Genomic DNA, 21,988 nt, shown 5'->3' on the forward strand with positions numbered 1-21,988 from the left:
GTTGCAGTTGTGTTATTTCAGTGGCTTCTTGTTCTGATGGTCTTGTCTGATAACTTGGTTTGGCACAGCAAGGGCTGCACTTCTGTTCTGCATATGGAACCTCTGCTTCATTTCGGAATACAGTTGTATAGGGTCTTCCACTGACTTTTTATCAAATGTAATTTTTGAAACTGATTTAAGCTGCAGAAATCTCCAGGCATCAAAATTATTATCAAATTATTATTATCTGTTGTTTAAAATCAACCCACACTTAGTTCCTGTGGGAAACATATATGTTACAGTGGGGTTTTTTCCTCTTATCACTTCCTTAACTCTGAAAAGTAAAAGTGGATGAAATAGAAGCTAATCCTCCAGCTCTAAATGCTTTAACTCTTCAGGCCTTTGTGTCTTAAAAGCGGTTGTAAAAGAAGCCACTTAAAGGGCAAAAAGAAACAAAGGCAGCTGCCATAAAGTTGTTCTATTGCTGTCACTGCTGAATTGAAGAATAGGGAAACAAAGAACAAGATCTGGATCAGGGGGCTGGGAATCAAGGTTGCCAAGTAAGCCAACTTAGAAATCAGTGGTATTTTTACCTGACTTGCAGACTACGCCTGCAGTACCAAAGCAGTACCAAAGCAGTTGTGGTTCACGGGTTGTCCTTAGCAAGTCTCCCCCACACAGATAAAGGCTCCTTGGAGGAGATACACATGCACATGAAAGCGAAACATGGAGATTCAAACTGTTCTTTAAATATCAAATCAGTCCTTGACTCTCAAAGTACTGCTAAATAATCTTCTGCTTTCTACATTCGCTTGTGCCCCCTCTGTCTCTGAGAGTTGTTATTTAGGAGAGGAGGGTGCTGCTGTAAAGTCTTTGTAGCAAGGGAAATAGTTATTCTTGTATTACTTGGGACCTTGGGGCAGTGTCTAGATTTCAGTGTGCTTTCAGTGCACAGTGGTTGTTAGACACTGTTCTAAGTAACTGATTTCATACCTTGAGCTTGTAAAACATGTTTGTGTGTTTATGCCACAAGATTCTATGCGAAAGTGCTGCAGCCTGTAATCCTGCTTGCACCAGCAGCAGACTTCCTTCTCTTTCTAGTGGTGGAAGAATAAAACTGATGAAAACAATGGGCTAACAGAAGACAGCTACACTTCTAAATGCAGGAATTGCTTTACTACTTTTTTTTTTTTTTTCTGGTGGATGTGGAACTTTTACTTTAAACTTAAACTCACAAAGCCTCAGGTCAGGTTCAGGCTTTAAGCATATGCTTGTCTTTGGCATTGGCAAAAGCAAAAACCAGCAGCTGCTTTGGGCTACGGACATTTTGGAGCTTTTTATCACTTCTGCTTCCATCATACTTCCTAACTGCAAAAGATGCAGAGGGTCAGTGGTCCAGAGGTGCTGTGATCTGTAAATGACACATCTGTCATCACTGCTGTGATGAACGAGGCTCGAAGGTTTGTGCCTCATCCCTGGCACATCTCTGGCATGTTTTCAGCGAAGTTCCTTGCTTGGCTCTGGACTTGGCCTCAGAGTTGCTGCTCTGAAACACAACAGTATCCTCAGAAGCCACATGGTGTCACTAAAACAGTACTTACACAGCTGGCTGGGAATTTGCAGCCTGAAACTAGAGTTGAAGTCTGAGGGAAGGGAGACAGCACCCTTGACTTAAAACAGAACATGATATGAGCTTTAATGTGCCAGGCGTGGCTTTTTTTGTCCTATGAGCTGGGTGAGCAATGGTTTAAAAGAATTATGAGCTCTCCCCACTCTCTCTGGCTCTAGTTTTTAGAGTGTGGCTCTAAATTCTTGCCACTCCTCTTCCTTTTCCTCCCCACTGGTGTTTCCTTGTCTCCAAGCTCGTCTCTGATTAGGCATTAGGCCTGTCTGTACAGTAGGCTCCCCCTGGGCTGGAGCTGCCAGAAAGCAGTGTGCTGGTGCTTGGGCTTGTGAGTGCCCAGGACTTGGTCCATGGGGAACGTGGCAGTGGTTGGCCCTCACAAGAGGCTGCAGCTTGCAGTAGTGACAGCTGTAACAGCTTGTCCTGTTGCCATAGTAGGGACATGCTAAAAAGACTGATTAAATAGCACAGAATAAAGCCTAGTGCAGCAACCTACACGCTTTTAAGAAGGGGGCTTTGCCCTAGGCCTTTCTTTGACAATAGGATTAGTTTTGTACTTTTAAAACAAATCAGTTTAATTCCATCTCTTTCTGATTGTTCAGTTAAGCTTTCAGTGTCAGATTTCCTGTTGCTTCCATGGCTCCTCTTACCCACAGCCTTCTTGACAGAGCAGGCATATAGAGACCAGGCTTGCCTTCTTTTGCTGTGCTGCTGTTACACAGCAGCTGTATGCAAACCCAAGGGAGTATGTTTGAAGGCTGAAGCAATGCTACTGCCCATAAATGAAGACTTGGGGAGAAAAGCATGAGATGACACTGGCAGCTCAGGTGAGTGCCTTGCCCCTGACCTGCAGAGCTGAGCTCTCGGTGGCCCCTTCCCAGCTCAGCAAGTGGCACCCTCTGCAAGGGGACACCTTCTCCTCTGCTACTGGGGTGCAGGTGCTCCACTAAACTTAGGAGACCAGATCCAGGAATACTGCATTTAGGCCACCACCACGTGCATATCAGTTGAGGGTGCATATCAGTTGAGGCTGCTTTTAAAGCTAGTGTTTAGGGGGAGGCACCAACCATGAGAACGTAACTCAGCTGAAACCTGATGTCCATTCTGGCTGGGCAGTGCTAACACTCACCTGTACCAGGCACCCAGCAGTGCCTTCTGTTGTTCCAGGATGCACTTCACAGGCATTTTGATTTCCCATCACACTCAGCTTCAGGGAGAGGTCAGGAGTCAGTCAGGCCGGGATTGAATCATGCCAGAGGTGCAGGACAGAAGTAGCAGAACCGTAACAGCTGGGGAGTGAGCACAGAGAGCAGCCCTCTGCAGTGACACCTGCAAACTCTGGTGTCCCAACCCACTGGTACCAGGTGAGCTCCTGCTCTAATGTGAGACGATGCTCAAGTGGCTGTTTGGCAACTACACCAACACCCTGCCCAAGCACTTTCTGTCACCCTGTTCACCCCAGTGCTCAAGAATCACACTCTCCTTTGGTGGTTCCATTGCATTGGTCCTGTTTGGTAGCAGATGATGTTAGCTCATCTATAGGGAGGATGTGTTTGGGCACTGGTCCCTGGGTGACACACTAAATAAGTCTCTTGAGAAATTTACTCACTCTAGGGAGTGGATTCAAGCCAAATGAGAAGGACCAGACAAGACATGAACATGCTGTGAGACTGAGAAACCATCCCTGAAACATGCCATTTTGCAGGGAACAAATTTTTCTAAAATTTCATTGCAACTAAAATAATGTTTGATTAAGATACATGGTATGAGATTCAGCTCTGTATCTTACTGACCAAGAACTCTGAGGTGCAGCAGTGTCAGAAGGCTCAGGTTTAGCAGCTGACCTACTGACTGCACAGGGATCTGTGTTACCCAGTTTTCAGTGCAAAATTCAAGCTAATCTGCATTTTTATCTCATGGACTAACCCCTGTATGGGATTCTCCCTCATTACTGAGGTGTAGATTTCTGAGCAAGTACGTGAATGGCATTATGAAAACGCTCAGTTGTGAAAACCACAAAATCCCAGCTGTAATGAGCCGACCTTACCGCTTTCCCCTTGATTTCACTGGAGGTGTGTTTACCTCAGTGCTGAATTTGTTCTCCTGGCTTTCATCCCAGTGTTTGGATCCAGCCTTGCAGATTACATAAGTGGGCTGCGATCCTTGCAATCTTTGCTGCCTTCTGTTTCTGTTCTGTTCTTAACATCAGTAGTGCATGGTTTACAGGAACGCTTAAAAGTGAGAAATGCAGCATATTTTAACTGTGAAAGGCGTACGTCTTTCGGACTTTACTAAACAACAGAACTAACTGCCACCAGCATGGATGCCTAAAAGCAGGTTTAAAAATATCAGAAGTGGAAGAGAAACTTTGTTTTTTAGGACTTAACCTCTCACTCATCTAATTCAGTCAAGATTAAAAAAGCCTTCTCCCTGGGGAGAATACCTCACGAATACTTAGAACAGGCCACAGATCATGAAAGGACACCACATCCCTATCTAGCTACCACTTGCCACTAAGTTAGTGTAAATAGAACACCCTGCTCAAAAAAGAGACTTTGTAGAGTTTTTTTAAAGCATGTTTATGTGACTGCACATAAATGTTTGTGTAAAAAGGGAGTTATGACAGTTTATACCACAAAGGTTACAGTAAGAAAAAGCACTTCTTTATGACAATTCACAAATTCACAAGAATCACTTTAATATACAAAGCAATTACTACCATTCTGAAACACAAAGCAGCTAATATGTACATAGTGTTAATAAAATGCATTATAACCCAGTACAATTTTTTTTAAACACAGATAAAGCACAAAAAAATAAGTAAAAAAAACCAAAAACAGAACACAACAGGGATGTTTCTGGGGAGATGTAAAAAAGAATTTGTCTTCCCCCAATAATGGATTTTCATTTAGTCTTTTAACTTCCACAAGTATGTGGGAGTCAAGCTCAAATACCCTGTTCTGTGCTGACATGGTCTGGGTAAAGAATCAGAAATGCAGATGAGGTGAACTTACTCTTTCCAGCTTACATTACAAAGGGAGAATAATAACCCTCGCTCTGGAAGCTTCCCTGAAAAACACTGTTCCAAAACGATTTCAAATTATAAATCCAGAGTAGAAAAAACTCATTTTTGAAGTGAAAAACCGATCTGAGAACAAGTCTATGGAGGGGTTGGCTGCCAACAAGCACCTCTTCCTGCCCTGTTCCCCATCCCAAGAAGTCCATAGAAGCAGCACAGTTTCAAATCTCATTCAAACTTGAAGTTCTGGAACTTTTTAAAATTAATGTTTTAATATAAATAAATGTAATTACACACACACAAAAAAAATGGAGTGGCACCTGGCTAAAACACAACTTGTGGAGAGCATCTGAACATCCTTAGTTCTTAAGAGCAGCGATTTTCAGACAACTGTCTCAAGACCTTCCTTCCCCGTGCTCTCACTCAGTTATCCCCTAATTTAGAGAAATACACAGCCGAGGTTGAGTGAAACAACTGCTTCCAAGTCATGAGCACGGTAAATGCTCAGCTTATGGAGTGCACCAACCGTGGGTCATTACAGCCTGTCCCTGTCCCCTGCCCTGCCAGCACACAGATGCCAGGACAGCTCCTGCCCTTCCCTGGGGAAAGCAAACCCTGAACTCACCACACAGCAAATCACAAACCTGCACCTGCAGTGCCAGAGAGCAAACAGGTCACTATCTTCAATATGTGCCATGCAAAGTAGTCCAAGCACACCTCTTTGCAGGCCACAGCTTAAATATATTTAAACAACACATTCCAAGGCAAAACACTTGAAATGCAAGCCCTCTTGACCAAATGGATCTGGTCCCTTTTCCCCAGAGATGTACAGACTTAAGCCGTATCCATCCACAGACCTGAATCTGTCACAAGCACACAGCAGGTAGATTTCAGCACCCTCTCTTCATTAGTCTGGCTCCTTCCGGACCAACTGAGCTTCATGATACATTCAGGCTTTTGCAAAATCATTGTCTTTTACAGCTAGCAAATTACACAGCTCAGGAAAAAGAGTTTCCAGGCAGACTACAGAGAACCATCAATGTACTGTATGCTTTTTAAAGCCTGTTCACAGTGACAGATTTCAGGGTTACAGCTAAATTATCATCATTCCTGCAAAAGAAAGGTGCGTGTGCTTTGCTTTTCTTTTAAAGCAGAGTGACACTGTCAATGTACCTTTACTTCCTGGTGTCAGAGAACTGGAAAGCCTTTCAATTTATTTTCTTGGAATGCAGCTTGTGAAATCTGCAGACAAATCTCAAATTAAGAAAAGGGGAATAAAGTTGCTGAAAAACAGTTTAGCTTTTCTTCCAAATTAACCTCCCTTTCCCACATGGGATCACTGAACTAGTTCTACTCTAAAAAGAATTCCACATCCATCCTGTGCATACTGCTCTGAGACACCACACACTTGATTCTTTCCAGCCTTCAGTGCTGCCCCTTCGGGTCTGCTGCCATTCTGAAGCAATGCCTGCTGGGCACCAGGTGCTGATCCGCAAGTTAAATTAGCCAAGGAGTCAACTGCTGTGGGGAGGGGAGTGAATTGTGTGCAGGCAGCCCAATTATGCCAGGAAGCTTCTCAAGCAAACCCAATTGATCTCAATTTTTTTCTGTTGTTCTCTGTGGTTTGTTTCGTTTTTAAAAAGTGCACATTTTAATTAAACATTTACAAAGAACATAGTGTAACAAAAATAAATACATGACCTTTTGGTTGGATCATTGGCAAATGTTACATCACTAACCAGCTTCAGGTGAAGAAAAAATAATAAAAACAAGATCTAAGAAAACCAATGAAATCCTCTACGAATTGTCACAGACTTGCAACCACTGATACTGAACTTGCTTTGATGGGGAGACTTGTCTTTTAACCCACAAAAAGCACTGTCTATCTGTTGTAAATTAAAAAAAACCCGAACAAAATAAAAAACCAGGGGCCAGTTTTAGCTAACAGATGACTACTTGCAGCTGCAGTTTACTGGAAGCCCAGATTTAAAAAAAACAAACCTGTGGTACAAGTTTAGGTCAGAAATTATCAGGGCTGTTTTTCCTTAGTAAATCTTTTTTTTTTTTTTTTCCTGAGCCTCTTAATGGTTCCAAACACCCCTCCAATTTTCTGACCAACTTACAAGTACCGGAGTAGAGAGTGGTCTACAATGCAAACGCCAACTACAGGACAGCCAGAACCTACAGGTGTGTCTGTACAGTCCTGACGAGCATGACAGGCTAAAATTGTGCTTTTGGGTACAAGCCACGGTGCCGGCAACTACCGATGCTGGTGAAATTGCTGCTTAAATAAAAATGCATCGCCACTACCCTCGGGAGGAAAACAGAAGTCTTACCAGTGGTTCCTTTAGAAAATAACACCTTAATAACCTCTCCAAATGTTTTGCCTTTGATATATAGCTGCCGAAGAGAAAAAGCACAAAAGCGAATTATTCTGGGGGGGTGGTGGTGCTTGTTGTGGAACAACTGTTTACATAATTTCAAAAATCTCCATCAATAAAAAAAACAAACCTCACAAAAGCCATGAAAGATGAAATAAAATTCTTGATAATGGGTAACTGAGAAACAGAACAAAACAGATCAGTAATAAGCGCTAGAATAACGCAGCCCAGAGCTCCTGGGGTGGGGGAGGCTTTCACACACGCGCACACATCATCCACACACACCCAGACACACACAGAAAAGTAAAAATTTTTTTCTGACCTCCATATACTATAATACTCAGCATTCCTGACTTAAAAGCTCTCAGAGCTGTAGATTATATACTGTGTATATATATATATATATGTACATATATTATACATATGTATTTTCCAAGAATATCTAAATTAAAAGAGCACCTTTGACAATATCTTAACTGCCTGACTGGTGCTGTTGTTTTGCAAAATAATGACATTACAAAAACTATATTTCAAACCAATTCTTGTTTATTATGAACATAATGGATCTAGCCCTTTCTAACCCTCTCTTCAGGTAAAACAGGCTATCAGTTCTTGAAAACTCACAATCGTGAGATATAAAACTAACCCTTCCCCCCTGCCAGCATAATTTCCGTCTTCCAAAACTTCCAAATGGCCTTAGTTTATAGAAGCTTATTACCCCAACCTCACTACTTGGTAAATAACATAGGAATGGATTCCTGTGTCATATTCTTTCCCTTTTTGAGTCAATATAAACAGTAAAGCATGTATGGGGGTAGCCTAGCCAGCCCTGTACTTGGTCTAATAAATTTTTTATTATTGTCACTTAAAATTTCCTTTAAATAAATTTACATCCCTAAATCCTCAGTGCAGCATAAATAAAAATAATGATTCCAGCAGATCCCTATGTACTTGAAAATAACATCTTTTTCTTAGTGAAACATTATTTGCTAATGAGGTCTAGACTAATATCTCTACAGGCCACTGGCAGAACACACACAGACGAATGGGTAACACGGTTCTCCTCTCACTGCTGCACAAATTTGCACCAACCCTGTATTAGGAGAACTCCATCTGGGTACCGTTTTAGGCTCTCATGTCCATTCAGCTCCCAGTGACCATCAGCAAGCACTAGACAGAGTCCATTACCCACCAGACACAGCTCTCAGATCACAGCTCGCCTCATTCCCGTTCACAGCGAAACCTCACGTTTTTGCAAACAGATGTTCTACAAAAAAACCCCAGCCTTAATGTGGACACGTACGGCCTTTTCCACGTTTCTTAAAGCTGGAGGAATCATTCCACGTAATTGTAAATGAGGCCACCGTGACCTTCATGTTTTAGAAGAATGACTCCTGCATTATCAACATTTCTACTTCAGCACTATTTCTGGAAAATGTAACCGTTGCATGTATTTCTATTCGATCACTTTAGGAATCAGATCATTTTTATACAAGCATTGCTGAGAATTCGGGGTCTTCCTTAAATTTGCATTGCTAAACTAATAAATTTATCTCCCATTAAATAAAAACATGAAAATCAACTCTCTATGGCAGATAAAAATAGACCATTTATAAACACCTCAAAACCTATGAAAATGAATTCTTTCATATTTCTGATACTTATGTTCTCTTCTTGAAATACAAATTTAATTTGAAACTCTTGATAACTCTGAAGTTAACAATAATGCTGTAAGTTTAACCTTGCTCCTTTTAAATTAAGTCTCTTTGAAACGGAATGCTCTCAAATGAGAAATCATCAACTTTTAATACTGCTTAGGTGTTTGAGACTCAACTGCCCAGAGCCTTCCAAATATTTTTCTTATAACATTACACTGATTGTATAACCTTTTAGAAGCTTGTGTGTGAAATTTAACTTAAAAACAGAGTGAATGGGTAAAAATATTAACTAATACTCTGTTAGGCAAGGCATTAGTACAGACCAGAGCCTTATTCATACGTTTCTATACATAACAGTTTGACCAGAAGCGCAAAATAAACTTACTCCATCAAATGACCCAAGTTAACATATCAAGAGACTGGCTTCAAAGGCCCAGTAAACAACTGCACATGATTCTGTTTTACACATTCTTTTTGACAACTTCTTGACGTTCTTTTTTGGTTCTTTATGAGCATGATTCTTTTGAAGTCCTAATGCTCAGTACACAGTTGTTTTTAAACATGAACTACCTTTTTTAGCAACATAAATCTGGGAAAGATCACAGTTCCTCAGTGCACACAAAAACCCTGATCTTGCAAACATCTGAGGCACACGAGTAATTTTAGTTGCAGGAATAAATTACTCGGTAAATCGGACCCTTTACATGAAAAAACACCCTGAATGAATTAAGAATTTAGCTAATCTGGCCAGGTTAGAAGAATCAGTATTGTCCCTTGTGAAGCATGAATATTTGTGTTTAAAGTCCTCTTCAGTATTTGAGGTTTTCTCAGTAGTTGTCATAACCACAATTTAATTTACGTATGGAAGGCAGCCTCCAAGTTTGAAAAAGAATTTAGGAAACCAGGCTGATGTTTCCATCGAGTACAATAATTTCCATTACATAAGACAGTGCTAGGGAAATAGAAACAACCTCATTGCTTGAGAGGACTTGGGACACAGACCATACTGTCATCAGGGAGTATTTATGTAGAGTTGGCTTCAACTTCTTAGTTGTTCTGCATACAAATAGGTAGTGCTTCCATGTGCTACACTTGCTTACTGTTTTCAGAACATCACTATTGTATCTTTTTTATTCTGAATTCCTTTCCCATTCAAATATCATCTTCCAACCTATATCCTATGGAGTCGGTTTCTGCTTTTTGTGCATTCAGAATGCTGAACACACTTGCACACATAAGCTATGAGAAGCAACAACCGACCAGTGAAGCTCATTTCAATGCATTTGTTACCGAGGTCTGGAGAAGGTTTTACTAGTCCAGGAGGGCTTAACAGATTACAAATCAAACCCCCTCCTGGGCTAGTTTGAAAAAGGTGTTATCTCCACACTAAGTATGTGCCAGTGAAGCCTTTCATTTGGCATGCTGCTTAGCCGTGTATTTGTGTAGTTCATAATGAGTGTGTGAAACCAATTTGGCAACCATTGCTTATTACTTGCACCATGAGTGCTGGACCAGGAGGCTGGGGTGGTTCTGTCTCTAAGGCAATGGAAAGAGCTCAGCACAAATTCTTGACATCACTACAAAAGGACCCTCCCCACAGTAACTTCCCAAGGGACCACTGTTACTCCTTGAAGAGGATGGGGAGACGAGAAAGACGCCTGTTCTTCTTCTTCACGCTGAGATTGATGATGAAATTCATCTTGTAAGGGGAGAAGTGGAGGCAAGTACTTGAACATTCACAGTTTGATGCAAAGCACAGATGAAGTATATTCTGTAGTTGCTTCAGGCAGTTTTGCGCATAGAAAAAAAGAAATGTTTAGAAAATAAAAAGTTTACTTTGTCTTTCTGGGTATAGCCAGAACCAGTCTCTATCCCATTCTGGACAAGTGAAAATGAGAATCCAAAATTAATCTGATTTGTGGCAGTAAAGGTCCTTAAGTGCTTTCAACTCCTCAATCAGTGTCTTGTTTTGGTTTTCAAGCACAGCCACTCGATTTTCTAGACATTTCACATACTCCTTTTTCTTCCTGCGACATTCACGTGCTGCCTCTCTGCAAAGCAAAAAAGGCCATTCAAATCCAGAACAATCATTTGCAGACATGAGCTACTTAACTGTTTTCAGGTCAAACCTTTACCTAGTAGTGCCATTTTCAGAATATGGAGGTACTGCATACAGAAATGCAAGTGAGGAAAAAACACTGAACTCATAACAATTGCTCCTCACAAATCACGTACAATCCAGCTTCACATATCATTCCATCATGCAGATCCCAGTGAGACAGCACCAATAAAATTCTGTTTCTGTGAGAAAAGGATCCTACTCAATGACAAAATTCTGCTTGTAGGATCTACATTAGAGCCTTTAGGCTAGTCAAATTGCTGCTGCAATAATTTAATTGATTTTATTATCATCTATTATTCTTTTTACAGTCTTTAACTCTTCCCCCCTTTGCTGTAGTCCAACAGGATGTTCAACTGGTGTAAAAAAGCACTGTATTTAGAATATTCATGTATTTGCTCTTGAGCAATGATTTCATTTTAATCATAATGTCTGCATCACTGCAATGGCATTATAAAAGACTCAAATAAAAATATCACAAAATAACCAGTCACTAGGAACCATATAATTCTTTAGTCCTTGTTGGCTGTTCCAAGAACATGGCAGTGGTAATGTGCTAAAGCAGATCTCAAGATCTCAAGTCAAACTTTTAAGCCTTGCTTGTAAAGACCGAGTTGCCTGTAGGTAACTTGATAACATACTAAGAACACCAGTGGAAAACAGCTGAAAGGTATTAATGCGCTGCTGAGCATCCTGAAGGCAGGAACACCAAGGAGGAGCTATCCTGCACAGCAACAGCAAACCAACGTGCAAAGCAAGCACACGGCTAAACACCACAGGCAGATGGAAGCCCAGACAGAAGGCTCTCTTCCTGCAGTGCTGCTTGTTCAAGCAGCACACTGCAGACACAGGAAAATGTACACACTTGTTTGCCCTGAACCTTTAGGTGCAAAGCAGAACAGCTTCAAAATCAGAGTCAGCGTGTCCCTTCATTGCAAACACTGATACAGTCAGTGTTCTGGGAAATGAGAGGACAAAACTGAACCCAGTTCTTCTCCTTATGAGATAAACAGTAGCTGTAGTACTAGGTACTAGTAGGTAAAAAGAATGTGTTCCAGGACCTAACTGGTAAGAAACCTCTAAAGCAATTTTTGAAATTCAGCTCCACAAATGAGACAAGATGAAGAAAACACAGTTTGTAAGCCTTGAAAGTATTCAGGTATCCATTTGTCACTCCTACAAATACAATTTCACATGCTTGCAATGCTTCAGTGGGTCATGTGTAATATTTAGAATTCAAGTACTGTTGGGCTGTTACCAAAAGATTAAGTACTACTGTATCAGGAATTGCCTTACACTGCAAACTATTAACATGCCTCCTTGGGTGACAACATTTTCTTTCTTTTTGTGATTTTTGTGCCAGCTTAGTCTGTGTATTAAGCCACCTCAAGGCTGTGTGGTTCATTATGAACAGCCAGAGTTATAATGAATTACAAGAGAGCTTTAAAAATGTAAAATTTATACAGAAAATTTGCACAATAATATCTATGAATATTTACACTATAATCCTTCAATAAGTGCCACCTCACCATCTGCCTCTCTATCTCTTTTCCCTGCTTTGCTATGGAGCCTAGATTTGCAAGGATCTATTACGCAGGCAGGCTAAAAGCACCACATGCAACGTGATACTGTTGCAAAAGCTGTCAATTTAACTCAAGTGGGGTAATTCCCCATTGTTTTTCTTGGCTTTCACCAACACAAAAGCTTTCTTTTAATGGAATAAGACTGCTGACTAAATGAGGATATTCTGTGATTCTAATTAAATTTTTCTCAAATGCAGAGCCTGAAAGGGTGATATCTACTATTCACTGGTATCAGTATCTGTACAAAAACCTTTTAAAAAAGTGAACTCTGCTGTTCAGCATTATTTACTTCATTAAAGCCCCGCATATAAGCACTGGGACTGCTCATGCAAGTTTCTATTGTGTTCACAGGACAGCAATCTACAGAAGATAAACGAACCTGTACAACACCATAGGGCTTTTTCAGTCTGACAGATGAAGTTTACAAGGCTTGAATGGGGCTTCCCCTCCTCAGAAGGGAGGGAAGCACTCAATTCCCAGTGTCACAGTGTGACATACAGGCTCAAATCTGTGCTCTGTGGATAAGAGTTCAAGCTTGCTGTGAACTGTTCAAGCTCAGGCCCATCCCTTCCCTGTCCCATAACAGCAGGCCTAAGGAGCATCATGCCCAACTTCTCTCTACTGCTCCCTTCCTTTGCTATTTCCACCAACTCTCAGCTCTATAAGCTTAGCTGTTCCTCCTAACACATTAAATCCTACAGAAGCAAGTCTCTGTCTCTCAGCTCCTCTGCTGCACTACTGGCTCCACAAGACTTCAGTCAAAAGGAGAAGCGAGTAGCTGCTCGTTTAGCCTTTTCTTGAGCCTTTCTGGCCTTAGAGGAGAAAACCTAAAGGGCAAGAGCTAAAGAGAACAAGTGAGACCATCAAGAAAACACAAAGAGCACAGGTGGGCCGGCAACAAGGACAATGCATGCAGAAGGCTAAGGGAAAGAATCCAGGAGAGGAAACTACATTAACGTATTAACTAAAAAAAAATCAACTCACCTTGGTGTTTGTAAGAACATATCTGCAGTTGTACAGGTCTCTCACTAATTACTTTTTTCCCTTCGCAACAAAAAGTTCACACACCTCACAGAATGAGTCTGACACCTTTAGTCAAGGTTTCATAGTCACAACACACAGCATTAGCTGATGTGTGTCTCTTTGCTTTGCATCTTAAAATAAATGCAAATTCTTCAGAAATGATTCGACTAAGAAAGATCGGGACTCTTAGAGCTCGACACTAGTTCTGTGCAGAGCTGACTGGAAAAAAGGAAGTGATCTAAATGTACATGCCTGTTCTTCATTAGGCGCACTTCTCTCTTCCGTGCGGCCTCCTCTGCCGGCTGCGTCGGGAGCGCTGGGGAGGACGCCATGACCACGCCGGGTGCAATGGTGCTGGTGGGGGCGGTGCGGATCTGGTAGGTCTGCACGTCTCCTGAGGCAGCTGAAGGGACACAGGGAAACGTGATGTCAGTTTGGTGACAGCACTGTCACATGTGGTGCGAACAGCACCTCGTCATCAATCCAACTGAGCGCTCTGGGCCACAGCACAGGAGGGGTGGCCACCATCTGGGTGATCACTGCTGCCTCAGTCTTAGCTTATTAACAAAGGCAAGGTTTTGGGCATTCCTGCTGAAGAAGTCCTCACTTGTGCTTGATAACTTGCTTTGTCTGGCTGTATATAGCTGTGCTTCTTTCTCCCTTAGTGTATTTCTTTTTACTTCTCTGGTTTTCGGGCAGTTCCAGTGAAGAATGGTGTAAACACTATTTCTAGCTATGCTATAAATGTCTATCTGCAAAAGGAGAAACTGCATGTGTAAGTATTTGGCACAGAAAAATGGGTGGGGAATGTAGCATTTACTCCCAACAGAGTTGAATGCACTCAATTTCACTACTTCTCTAGAATGAATAAGGTCTTGGGCTTCTCTTTTTTTTCTTTATTGTAATCTAGGAATGTGTTAATTTTGCCTGAGCTCATAAAAACCCACGATAACACCTAAAGAAATCGCATGTCCTTAAAAACACAAAAACCCAGAAGATCAATGCAACAATAGTATTTCTCTCTGCTGTTTTCACTGATGCCTGGAAAACTCTTCACTGGATAACTTTCAAATCAACTGCTTTACAATCATAAAAGCAGGGGTACACTTTCTCTGTTATTTTCAATTAAAAAATTTTAATAACTCTCCTGTTTTTAATAAACCAAACCATATATTTTAACACAGTAAAACCCCACAACTTAATCTAAGTTAAAGTAGCCCTGACAAATGAAGGGCTAGACCAAATGATCACTCAAGGCACTTTTCTGAATTGTTATATGATTCCAAGACTCACTGATTAACTACTTGGTGACTAGTTACAAAAGTCCCAATAGGAAGAAAGTATGACTTGTAATTGAAAAGGGGAAAAAATTACTAATAAATTTAAGTTTAGAATCAAACAACCTTCTTTCCTATCTTTAATGCTTTACTTTAAATTTCCTGTTGTTGCAGACATGGGAGAACTCAGAGCTGTATCAGTTTTTGCAGAACATAAAAAAATACAGGAAATACAGCATGGAACCCCCAAAATAAATATATTGTTAGAAAAAGTAAACACAAAATATCTACAATTTTATCAATATAAAGGGAAAGGCTCCAAGAAAATGTGACAAAGAGCTTTGTCCAGAATTTCCTTTAATAATTTTGGAGACTTATCGTGTCAAAGCTGTTAAATCTGCTTCCTGACACATTTGAAGGAGTTAAGTTGGCAACTTGTATCAGCATGGAGAAAATGTTATACAGAATGACTGGCTGTGAAGTTTCTCACCTTGTACAACAACCTGGTTGCTGGGTACAAGTATCTGTTGTCCGTCTGTGGTCTGTGCATATTGTAAAATGGTGGTGCCAGGTTGGGTTGCAGCTGCATTGGTCATTGTCAATGTCTGGAGACCTTGTACTCCATCTGTGCCATTGTTAGACAACTGTATTGCTCCTCCTTGGGTAATAGCAACTGCAGACAAAAAATCAACACAGCATTTAAGACACTAATTTACTCATTAACTTACAGTATTAAACCTAGATATGGAAGAATACTGATCTGAGTTAAACCCCTTGAACACTTATACACCCTGAAATCACACACATGGCTTTAATTAAAAAAATCACGCTTTGAAAGTAAGTTTCCAATTTTTTGTGAGCCTACAACCCTCCCCCAGGGAATACTTTTTAATTTGTTAGTTAAGATTTTCTTCTTGGTTGGTTTAGGTCTTTTTCTCATTTCTTACTTTTTTATTCTCATCTGAAATTCCTCTCCTCTTCCATGCTTTATGCCCTTCTGTCTCCCCTGCTGATATTGCTACCCATCTCGTGTTTCACTTTCTTCTTGCTTTGTCATTTTTTTTTCTTCTGATTGCATCCCCCCTTCTCTACAAGCTCCTCAGGCCCTCCTTATCAGTTTTTTCATTCCTAAAGGTCCAGTTTCCTTCAAGCAGTCTTACTTTGCTGGTTTTTTTTCTTTTCTTTTCCCCAATCCTGTTATATGCAGGTATACTGGGACATCACCACTCATTTGTGATTCCAAAGAATTTCACTGTATTCCTATATACACACACACACCAAAATCTCCAGTGTCTGCACAATTAACTGTAACTATTACAGTTACAGGATCTAGAATTAACCAAATCAATTTCAATAAAATAAAGCAGGGTACTAGGCAAAGTGGTGAAGCAGTAAAGAGAGATAGAAAAATTTAAAGATATTTTAAGAGAAAGATAGAAACAAGTAGTTCTTCCTCCTTGTTGTCTATTTAATACTGTAGGTGTTTGTGTGAGACAGCACATGACTTCTGTCTTTACTGATGTATCCTCAACCCTTTAGGTAAAGGTACTATCTTTATTAAATCCACTGAATAAAGAAAACATAGAATGTACGTTCATTACATATTTCAAATAAAGTTGTTGAAGTTCTTATTTTTTCAGGACTTTCTAAAAATGTAATTACAGACTGTAATGCCATTTCTATTAATGAGGTTATAGTTTTGTGAACAAGTATTAATAATCTGCAAAGAAAAAAAAAGAAATTTCTGAATAAGCTCATCTAGTTCCCGAAGTGAAGAAGTTTATAATAGCATTATGGTTAGTTCCTATTTTGCTTCAGGATGCATTAGCTGCACGAAGTGGCAAACAGTCCCAGAATGTTAACTGAACCTTTCAAATACTTACAATAGGAATGTGTTTAAAAGGCATGGTTATCAGTCAAAGTCAAGTCATCTTTTTTTCACCTCCTGCTTTTTCCTAGTCCAAACAGTTATAGAAATAATAGTTCTTCATCTTCTCATCCCCACTTACTAGCACCACTGAGAAATTCAGACTACATACTGTACTGCCCACTGCTGGTTTGGTAAATGGGAGTTGGCACCGTAACAGTGGCGATGGCAGGTGCTGCTGTTTCCTCTTCAGACTTTTCTTCTTCAATCCTTGGCACTCCTGGGGCGTCTGAGGACAAGTCATTCAAAATTTTTCTGGCAAAGACAGTGTGTTGTAGAGATTTTAATAAAAATCGGGAGAAAAAAATATTCTAATTGATATACAATGCTGGAGAAAACTGTAAAGTGCAGTAAGCCAGCAAGGAAAACATGGGTGCACAATGAAAAACACACACTGCCTTCAAATTCTTATTGGAGAGGATTTTTCAAAGTGCCAAACACAGATGGGCAAGGGAGCCAGCACAGAACAGCTGTGCTTCTCAAACCCCAAGATACAGCTATCACAATCTTACCTTTTTCTTAAAAATATGTTTCTCTGATCCATTTTTACTTGTTTCCTGATTTTAGCTACATAAAGATCTAAAGAAAGCAAAAATACATAAAATCCTGTCTCCTCACTTACATTAGGGGAACTGCTCCATTTTAGAGACAGTAAATGCCTCAGCCAGAGAGTTGAGTACAAAGGAAGGTAGCAAAATGCTTATAGTGAGCAACCAGTTCATAATAACACCTGCCTGGGAGACAATACCCAGTCACACAGTTATGCAGTTATGTTCACAGGTGTCCTGCCTGAGAAAGTTCTGAGATTAGCATGGGTAAAGAAAAGAAAAATGCTGTTTAATTACTTCCATGAGTTCATCATCCAAAGCCAAAACTGCTAAAACATCACTGCTGCAAGCCCTACTGAACGTGACTGTATACTGACCATAGCAGTTACTGCAATTTGCATCATTGAGATCAGACACTGTCCCTCCTCAGAGGACTGTCAAGCCCTCTTCACTGCTGGCATTTTCTATTATGTCACTGCCAAACTGCTGCTTAGGTAAAGGGCTCCTCATATGTTTTCCAGTGGATTGTCACTAGAACTCACAGTGGGATGAAGCAAACACAGCTGTAGACCTCAAGTTCCAAGACAACACTAATTTCTTATATACAGCTTCTAAAGCTGTGGGAGCCAGAACATCTGTACAGAGCTATCTGGGGAGAGCAGTCACTCTGCTAAGCAGCTTGACAAACAGAGCTTTGCCACTGCAAAAGTGGCAAGTACATGCAAGAACCCCAGCACTGCACAAAGACTCCACTATGCCAAGCACCACTTGGACAAATAAAAAATTCCCACCCAGAAGAGTTTGCAATCTAGGTGTTAGACCAGAAAATCTAGTGAATCAGAGGAAAAAATATGGAGCAAACAGGGATGATGCAGAATAAACCCTCAAAAGATAAAAAATCACTTTTTAAGCTCATGTCAGTGTGACCTGGTAGTTAAAACCTACCTTTGCCATCATAAAGATGGATTTAGACAAATGGTAAGGTGGCTGCTTTAAAAATATAGCAGCTATGAACTGACACGGGGAACACATGATGTGCTTTAGTAGCAAAATCACAGTGAAGTTTCTGAGGAAGAGGTATATACAGCTTTCAATTCTGTGAGAATATTTGCACCTATGTTGCCTCTGGGCCAGCAGCTTGATCACAGCAGTGATCTGGATCAGCCTTTCTGACTTGACCTACACCAGGCCAGAGTCTGAGCTGTCTATACAAATATTACAGTCACAAAGTTTTGCTGATCACCAGGATCTGGTTGGAAGACAAAGGCTGTGCTGTGGTATCAGTGCATGCAAAGGAGTCCATTTCAAAGAGAAGTCACCAGGCACAAGTACCCTCTTCTCAGTTTTGCTGCTTGTTTACTTAGCTCTGTTGTCTCACCATATACAGCCATTCTTCCATATATAGTAAAAACAAGTGTCTCCTTGAAGAAATAGACTGCAGGGAGTCTATGGCAGCCTTGAAGTTAGCAACACTGGTCCTCACAAATAAAAATATTTTCCCAGATCCATCATGGTTAGGGATCTTCAGCAATTATTTTCACTACCTTCAGCAGAACAGCCTTGAAGACAGCCGGAGAAGATAGAAAATAATCTCCAAGTGCTAAAAAAATATCATGGTTGAGATATGCTCAGGCCTAGAGCCTAGTTTGTACTTTATAAGGCTACGCTCAGAAAGAAAAAAGAAGCATCTGAGTTTTCTGAAGCAGCAAGAATCCACAGGTCATTTAAAACCTACTGAACTCCAGAGTTGTTCCTTAATGCTATTTAGCATATTTTAATAATGAAAATGGGATTTAGTACAGGCCCAAAAAGCTGTACAAAGACTTAATTAATAAAGTAACATATGACTAAAACCATGTGAAGGAGCACCTCAGTTGGTTTTGCTGCAGAGGTATTTGCCATGATAACTAAAGACACTAGATGCCTATCACTACATTCAACTCATACCCCGACTTCTTAAACTTTAAACACAAACAATTTTGCTCAAGCAGAAATTCTCTCTGAGACACAGAACATGACATGTTCATTGAAAGTCTCATGGAAGAAAGGAACTAAGTTTGACTGCTCCTAGCACTTCAACAATAAGTTGATTTTCTGCAGACTAGAGATTATACAGAAGCCACTTCTTGCAAAGCTTTGGTGTATTTCATGTATTAAGTACTCATTAAAGCTATCTCTAAGGCACCTAGCACAATGATACTTCAGTGTTCCCCAAATGTGGCAATAGCATATTCTCAGCTCACTTCTGCCTTAACTAAGTGTGCCACCTGAGGTTTCTTCCTCCTCCTTCTATCTGCTGATCTCTTTACATCCTATTCCATGGACATATTCCATACTCCAATTCCAAGACATTGCAGGAGATATTTAGAAGATTTCAGTTACATGGTCAACCTAAAAATATTCATATAATCACACCATTTGTCTCCCCATGTGAACACACCCATCAAGCAAAACGCTTCTGCTTTAACCTCTGTACCTGTAGGAGGGTCGTCTGGAAAGAATTTCTCTTCGTTTCTGTGAGTCTGTGACACTGTCTACTGATTCCTGTGAATCTTCACTTTCTGCTATAGTGGAGATCTGTAAATAAGAACAGCAATCAAATTTAACAAGACACTTCCAATGTCTTTATATCAAGGAAATGTCGACATCCTGTGAAAAACACTACAATGCAAGTAATCCTACAGTGCTTCTATCTAGGCAATGAACATAAAGAACACACGGCTTAGTAACAGATCCAGTAAAGGATGACCACAGTCAGTCAGTCATCTACCCATGAGAATGTCCTTTATAATTTAAATACTCCAATAAGAAAATAGAAAAAGTAATACCATACATTTTTTGCCTTCCATGATTCTTTGTTTCCATCCATTGTAAGTAAAGAAATTTAGGAAGATAATAACCAAAATCAAATTAAGAGAGCAGAAATGTTTGGAAACAAATACTGAAGTTGAGAAACATAAATTATAAATAATGGGGTATATATCTTAGAGAAAGACTGCCTTTTGGGGGGGAAATTGTCAGGAAAATGTCATACTTGATGCTAAAAAATAATGTAGTGCTGCAATTCTAAACATCTGTGCTAAGAAAAAGGAGAAATGTTAATGCAAGAAAGCTAAAATGTTTATATCAATCATATTTAAATAATTTTAAGTTCAAAGTGTGCCAGAAGTATAAAACCACCTCCAATACCTAAAAACAGATACTGTTTTCTAAAAGACCACAGTCATGTGACAAAGCTAGTGATGCCTGTGTGAGAAACAGAGCTTGCAGCCTGACATTTTATGCACTGTAGAGAAGATTCCTAGAGGCTCAAAAATCTTGCTGGCACCCACATCTCAGTTATCAGATAGAAGGCCTGAACAGGTCCAAGGCTGACTGTGAACTACTGGGCTCTGAGTATCAAAACATGATAGATTTGCATTGAACCAGGTGAGTTCCCAGCATTGTTTCATTGTCAGTCTCTTATCTTCCACCTCTGGGCTAGTAACATTTGCACTTATCTAAAAACTGCTCACCTCTGATAGGTTAGAACTCTAAACTTTTGACTGCAATGGCTGAGGAGGGTAGAGCCTGCCACAAACTCAGCACTGAAGGTGATAAGGAAAAACAAAGATTATTATCAGAATGGCCTAGCTTTAAATTATGCATGCCTTATTTTTTCAAATATACCCAGCTGAATACCTGTATCAAAAAGTCACAATGTCTGCTCTTTAATCATTTTTTGAGCTCAGTGTACTAATAGCAAATGAACACTTGCCCTGTGTACCTGCTATATGCCAAACAATTTCTGCATTCAGTAACACTGAGCTTCAAGTGGTTAAAAAGAAAGTTAGAGATTTTAAAGATTTCAGACTACTTGTCTCTTATGTCTTCAAGTTACTTCATCATATTGCATCACCTGCCTTGCTTTCCAGAGGGAAAAGACTTTACAAAGCACAAAACGCTTAACAGGCACATTTTAAAACCATTTCTATGTAAGGACTGATAGGTGTATTTTAAGCACCATGAACATACAGACATCTGTTTTGTAGACCAATGCAAATATTTTCTGTGTAGCAAAGACTCTCATCCCAGAATACCAGCCTCATTAATGATTAAAGATTATATTATGAAAAAAAAAAAAATGCCATGCTGTTGTTCACTTCAGAGTAGTATGAACTTTTACTCAATAAAGCTGTATGAAAATACAATAGAGAGAAAAAGTAGAGTAATACTGTAAGAAAAACCATGAAGCTGTTAAACTCACCAAACAAATTCTAGAGATAAATGAAACTCAGCAATGTTTGACAGTGAAAAGTGCTTAAACCAGAACAGGAAAAAAGTCACAGAGCAGCAAAAACTGTACAGATTTCGCCTTCAACATGCTCTTAAATTTTATATAAGCAAAAACACAATCCAGGACACAAACACATTAGAAACCAGAGCAATGACAGGACTATTCCAAAGGCCCTATTCACGTACTAGGAATTTCTTCAGTCAGTACCTGAACTGTCTGGACCTGTGGAGACTGAATAACTGATGGCTGGGCAGCCTGAATTACTCCATGCACTTGAACCGTCTGCCCATTGGGCAGCTGAACTAAGGTCACTGTGGGCGCAGAAGACGTTGCGTGAGCTGCTGGCATAGATACCTGCAAAGAGGAGACATTGAGCATAAATTAGGTTATTGCAAAATCTCTTTATTTCAGTACATGTTCTGGTGAAAAACTGTCTCTTCTAGACCCCAGTTAGATGACCCAAATGTTTCAGCATAATATAAAACCCCCTGAACTGCCTAAGCCCAACACCTGACCTACTTTACAAATTAATCTAATGCAGAATTTCTGCAGGCTTAAAACATCATTTGTAAAA

The 21,988-nt window shown here is 40.1% G+C and overlaps 1 protein-coding gene across 2 annotated transcripts in view; it reads right to left on the bottom strand.

Moving 5' to 3' along the window:
- Positions 1-4,165: 4,165 nt before the first annotated feature.
- Positions 4,166-21,988, bottom strand: part of CREB1 (cAMP responsive element binding protein 1) — a 38,436-nt gene continuing 20,613 nt past the window's right edge. For both annotated transcript variants that reach the window (XM_032693404.1, XM_032693405.1), the window contains 6 exons: positions 21,622-21,768; positions 19,615-19,715; positions 16,703-16,845; positions 15,154-15,336; positions 13,639-13,789; positions 4,166-10,712 (listed from right to left, as the gene is read on the bottom strand). In XM_032693404.1, coding sequence (XP_032549295.1) covers positions 10,568-10,712; positions 13,639-13,789; positions 15,154-15,336; positions 16,703-16,845; positions 19,615-19,715; positions 21,622-21,768 — 870 coding nt within the window. In that variant the 3' untranslated portion in view covers positions 4,166-10,567. The remainder of the gene's footprint in view (positions 10,713-13,638; positions 13,790-15,153; positions 15,337-16,702; positions 16,846-19,614; positions 19,716-21,621; positions 21,769-21,988) is intronic.

The sequence above is a fragment of the Chiroxiphia lanceolata genome, chromosome 7 (assembly GCF_009829145.1).
Source record: "Chiroxiphia lanceolata isolate bChiLan1 chromosome 7, bChiLan1.pri, whole genome shotgun sequence".
Classification (NCBI taxonomy): Eukaryota; Metazoa; Chordata; class Aves; order Passeriformes; family Pipridae; genus Chiroxiphia; species Chiroxiphia lanceolata.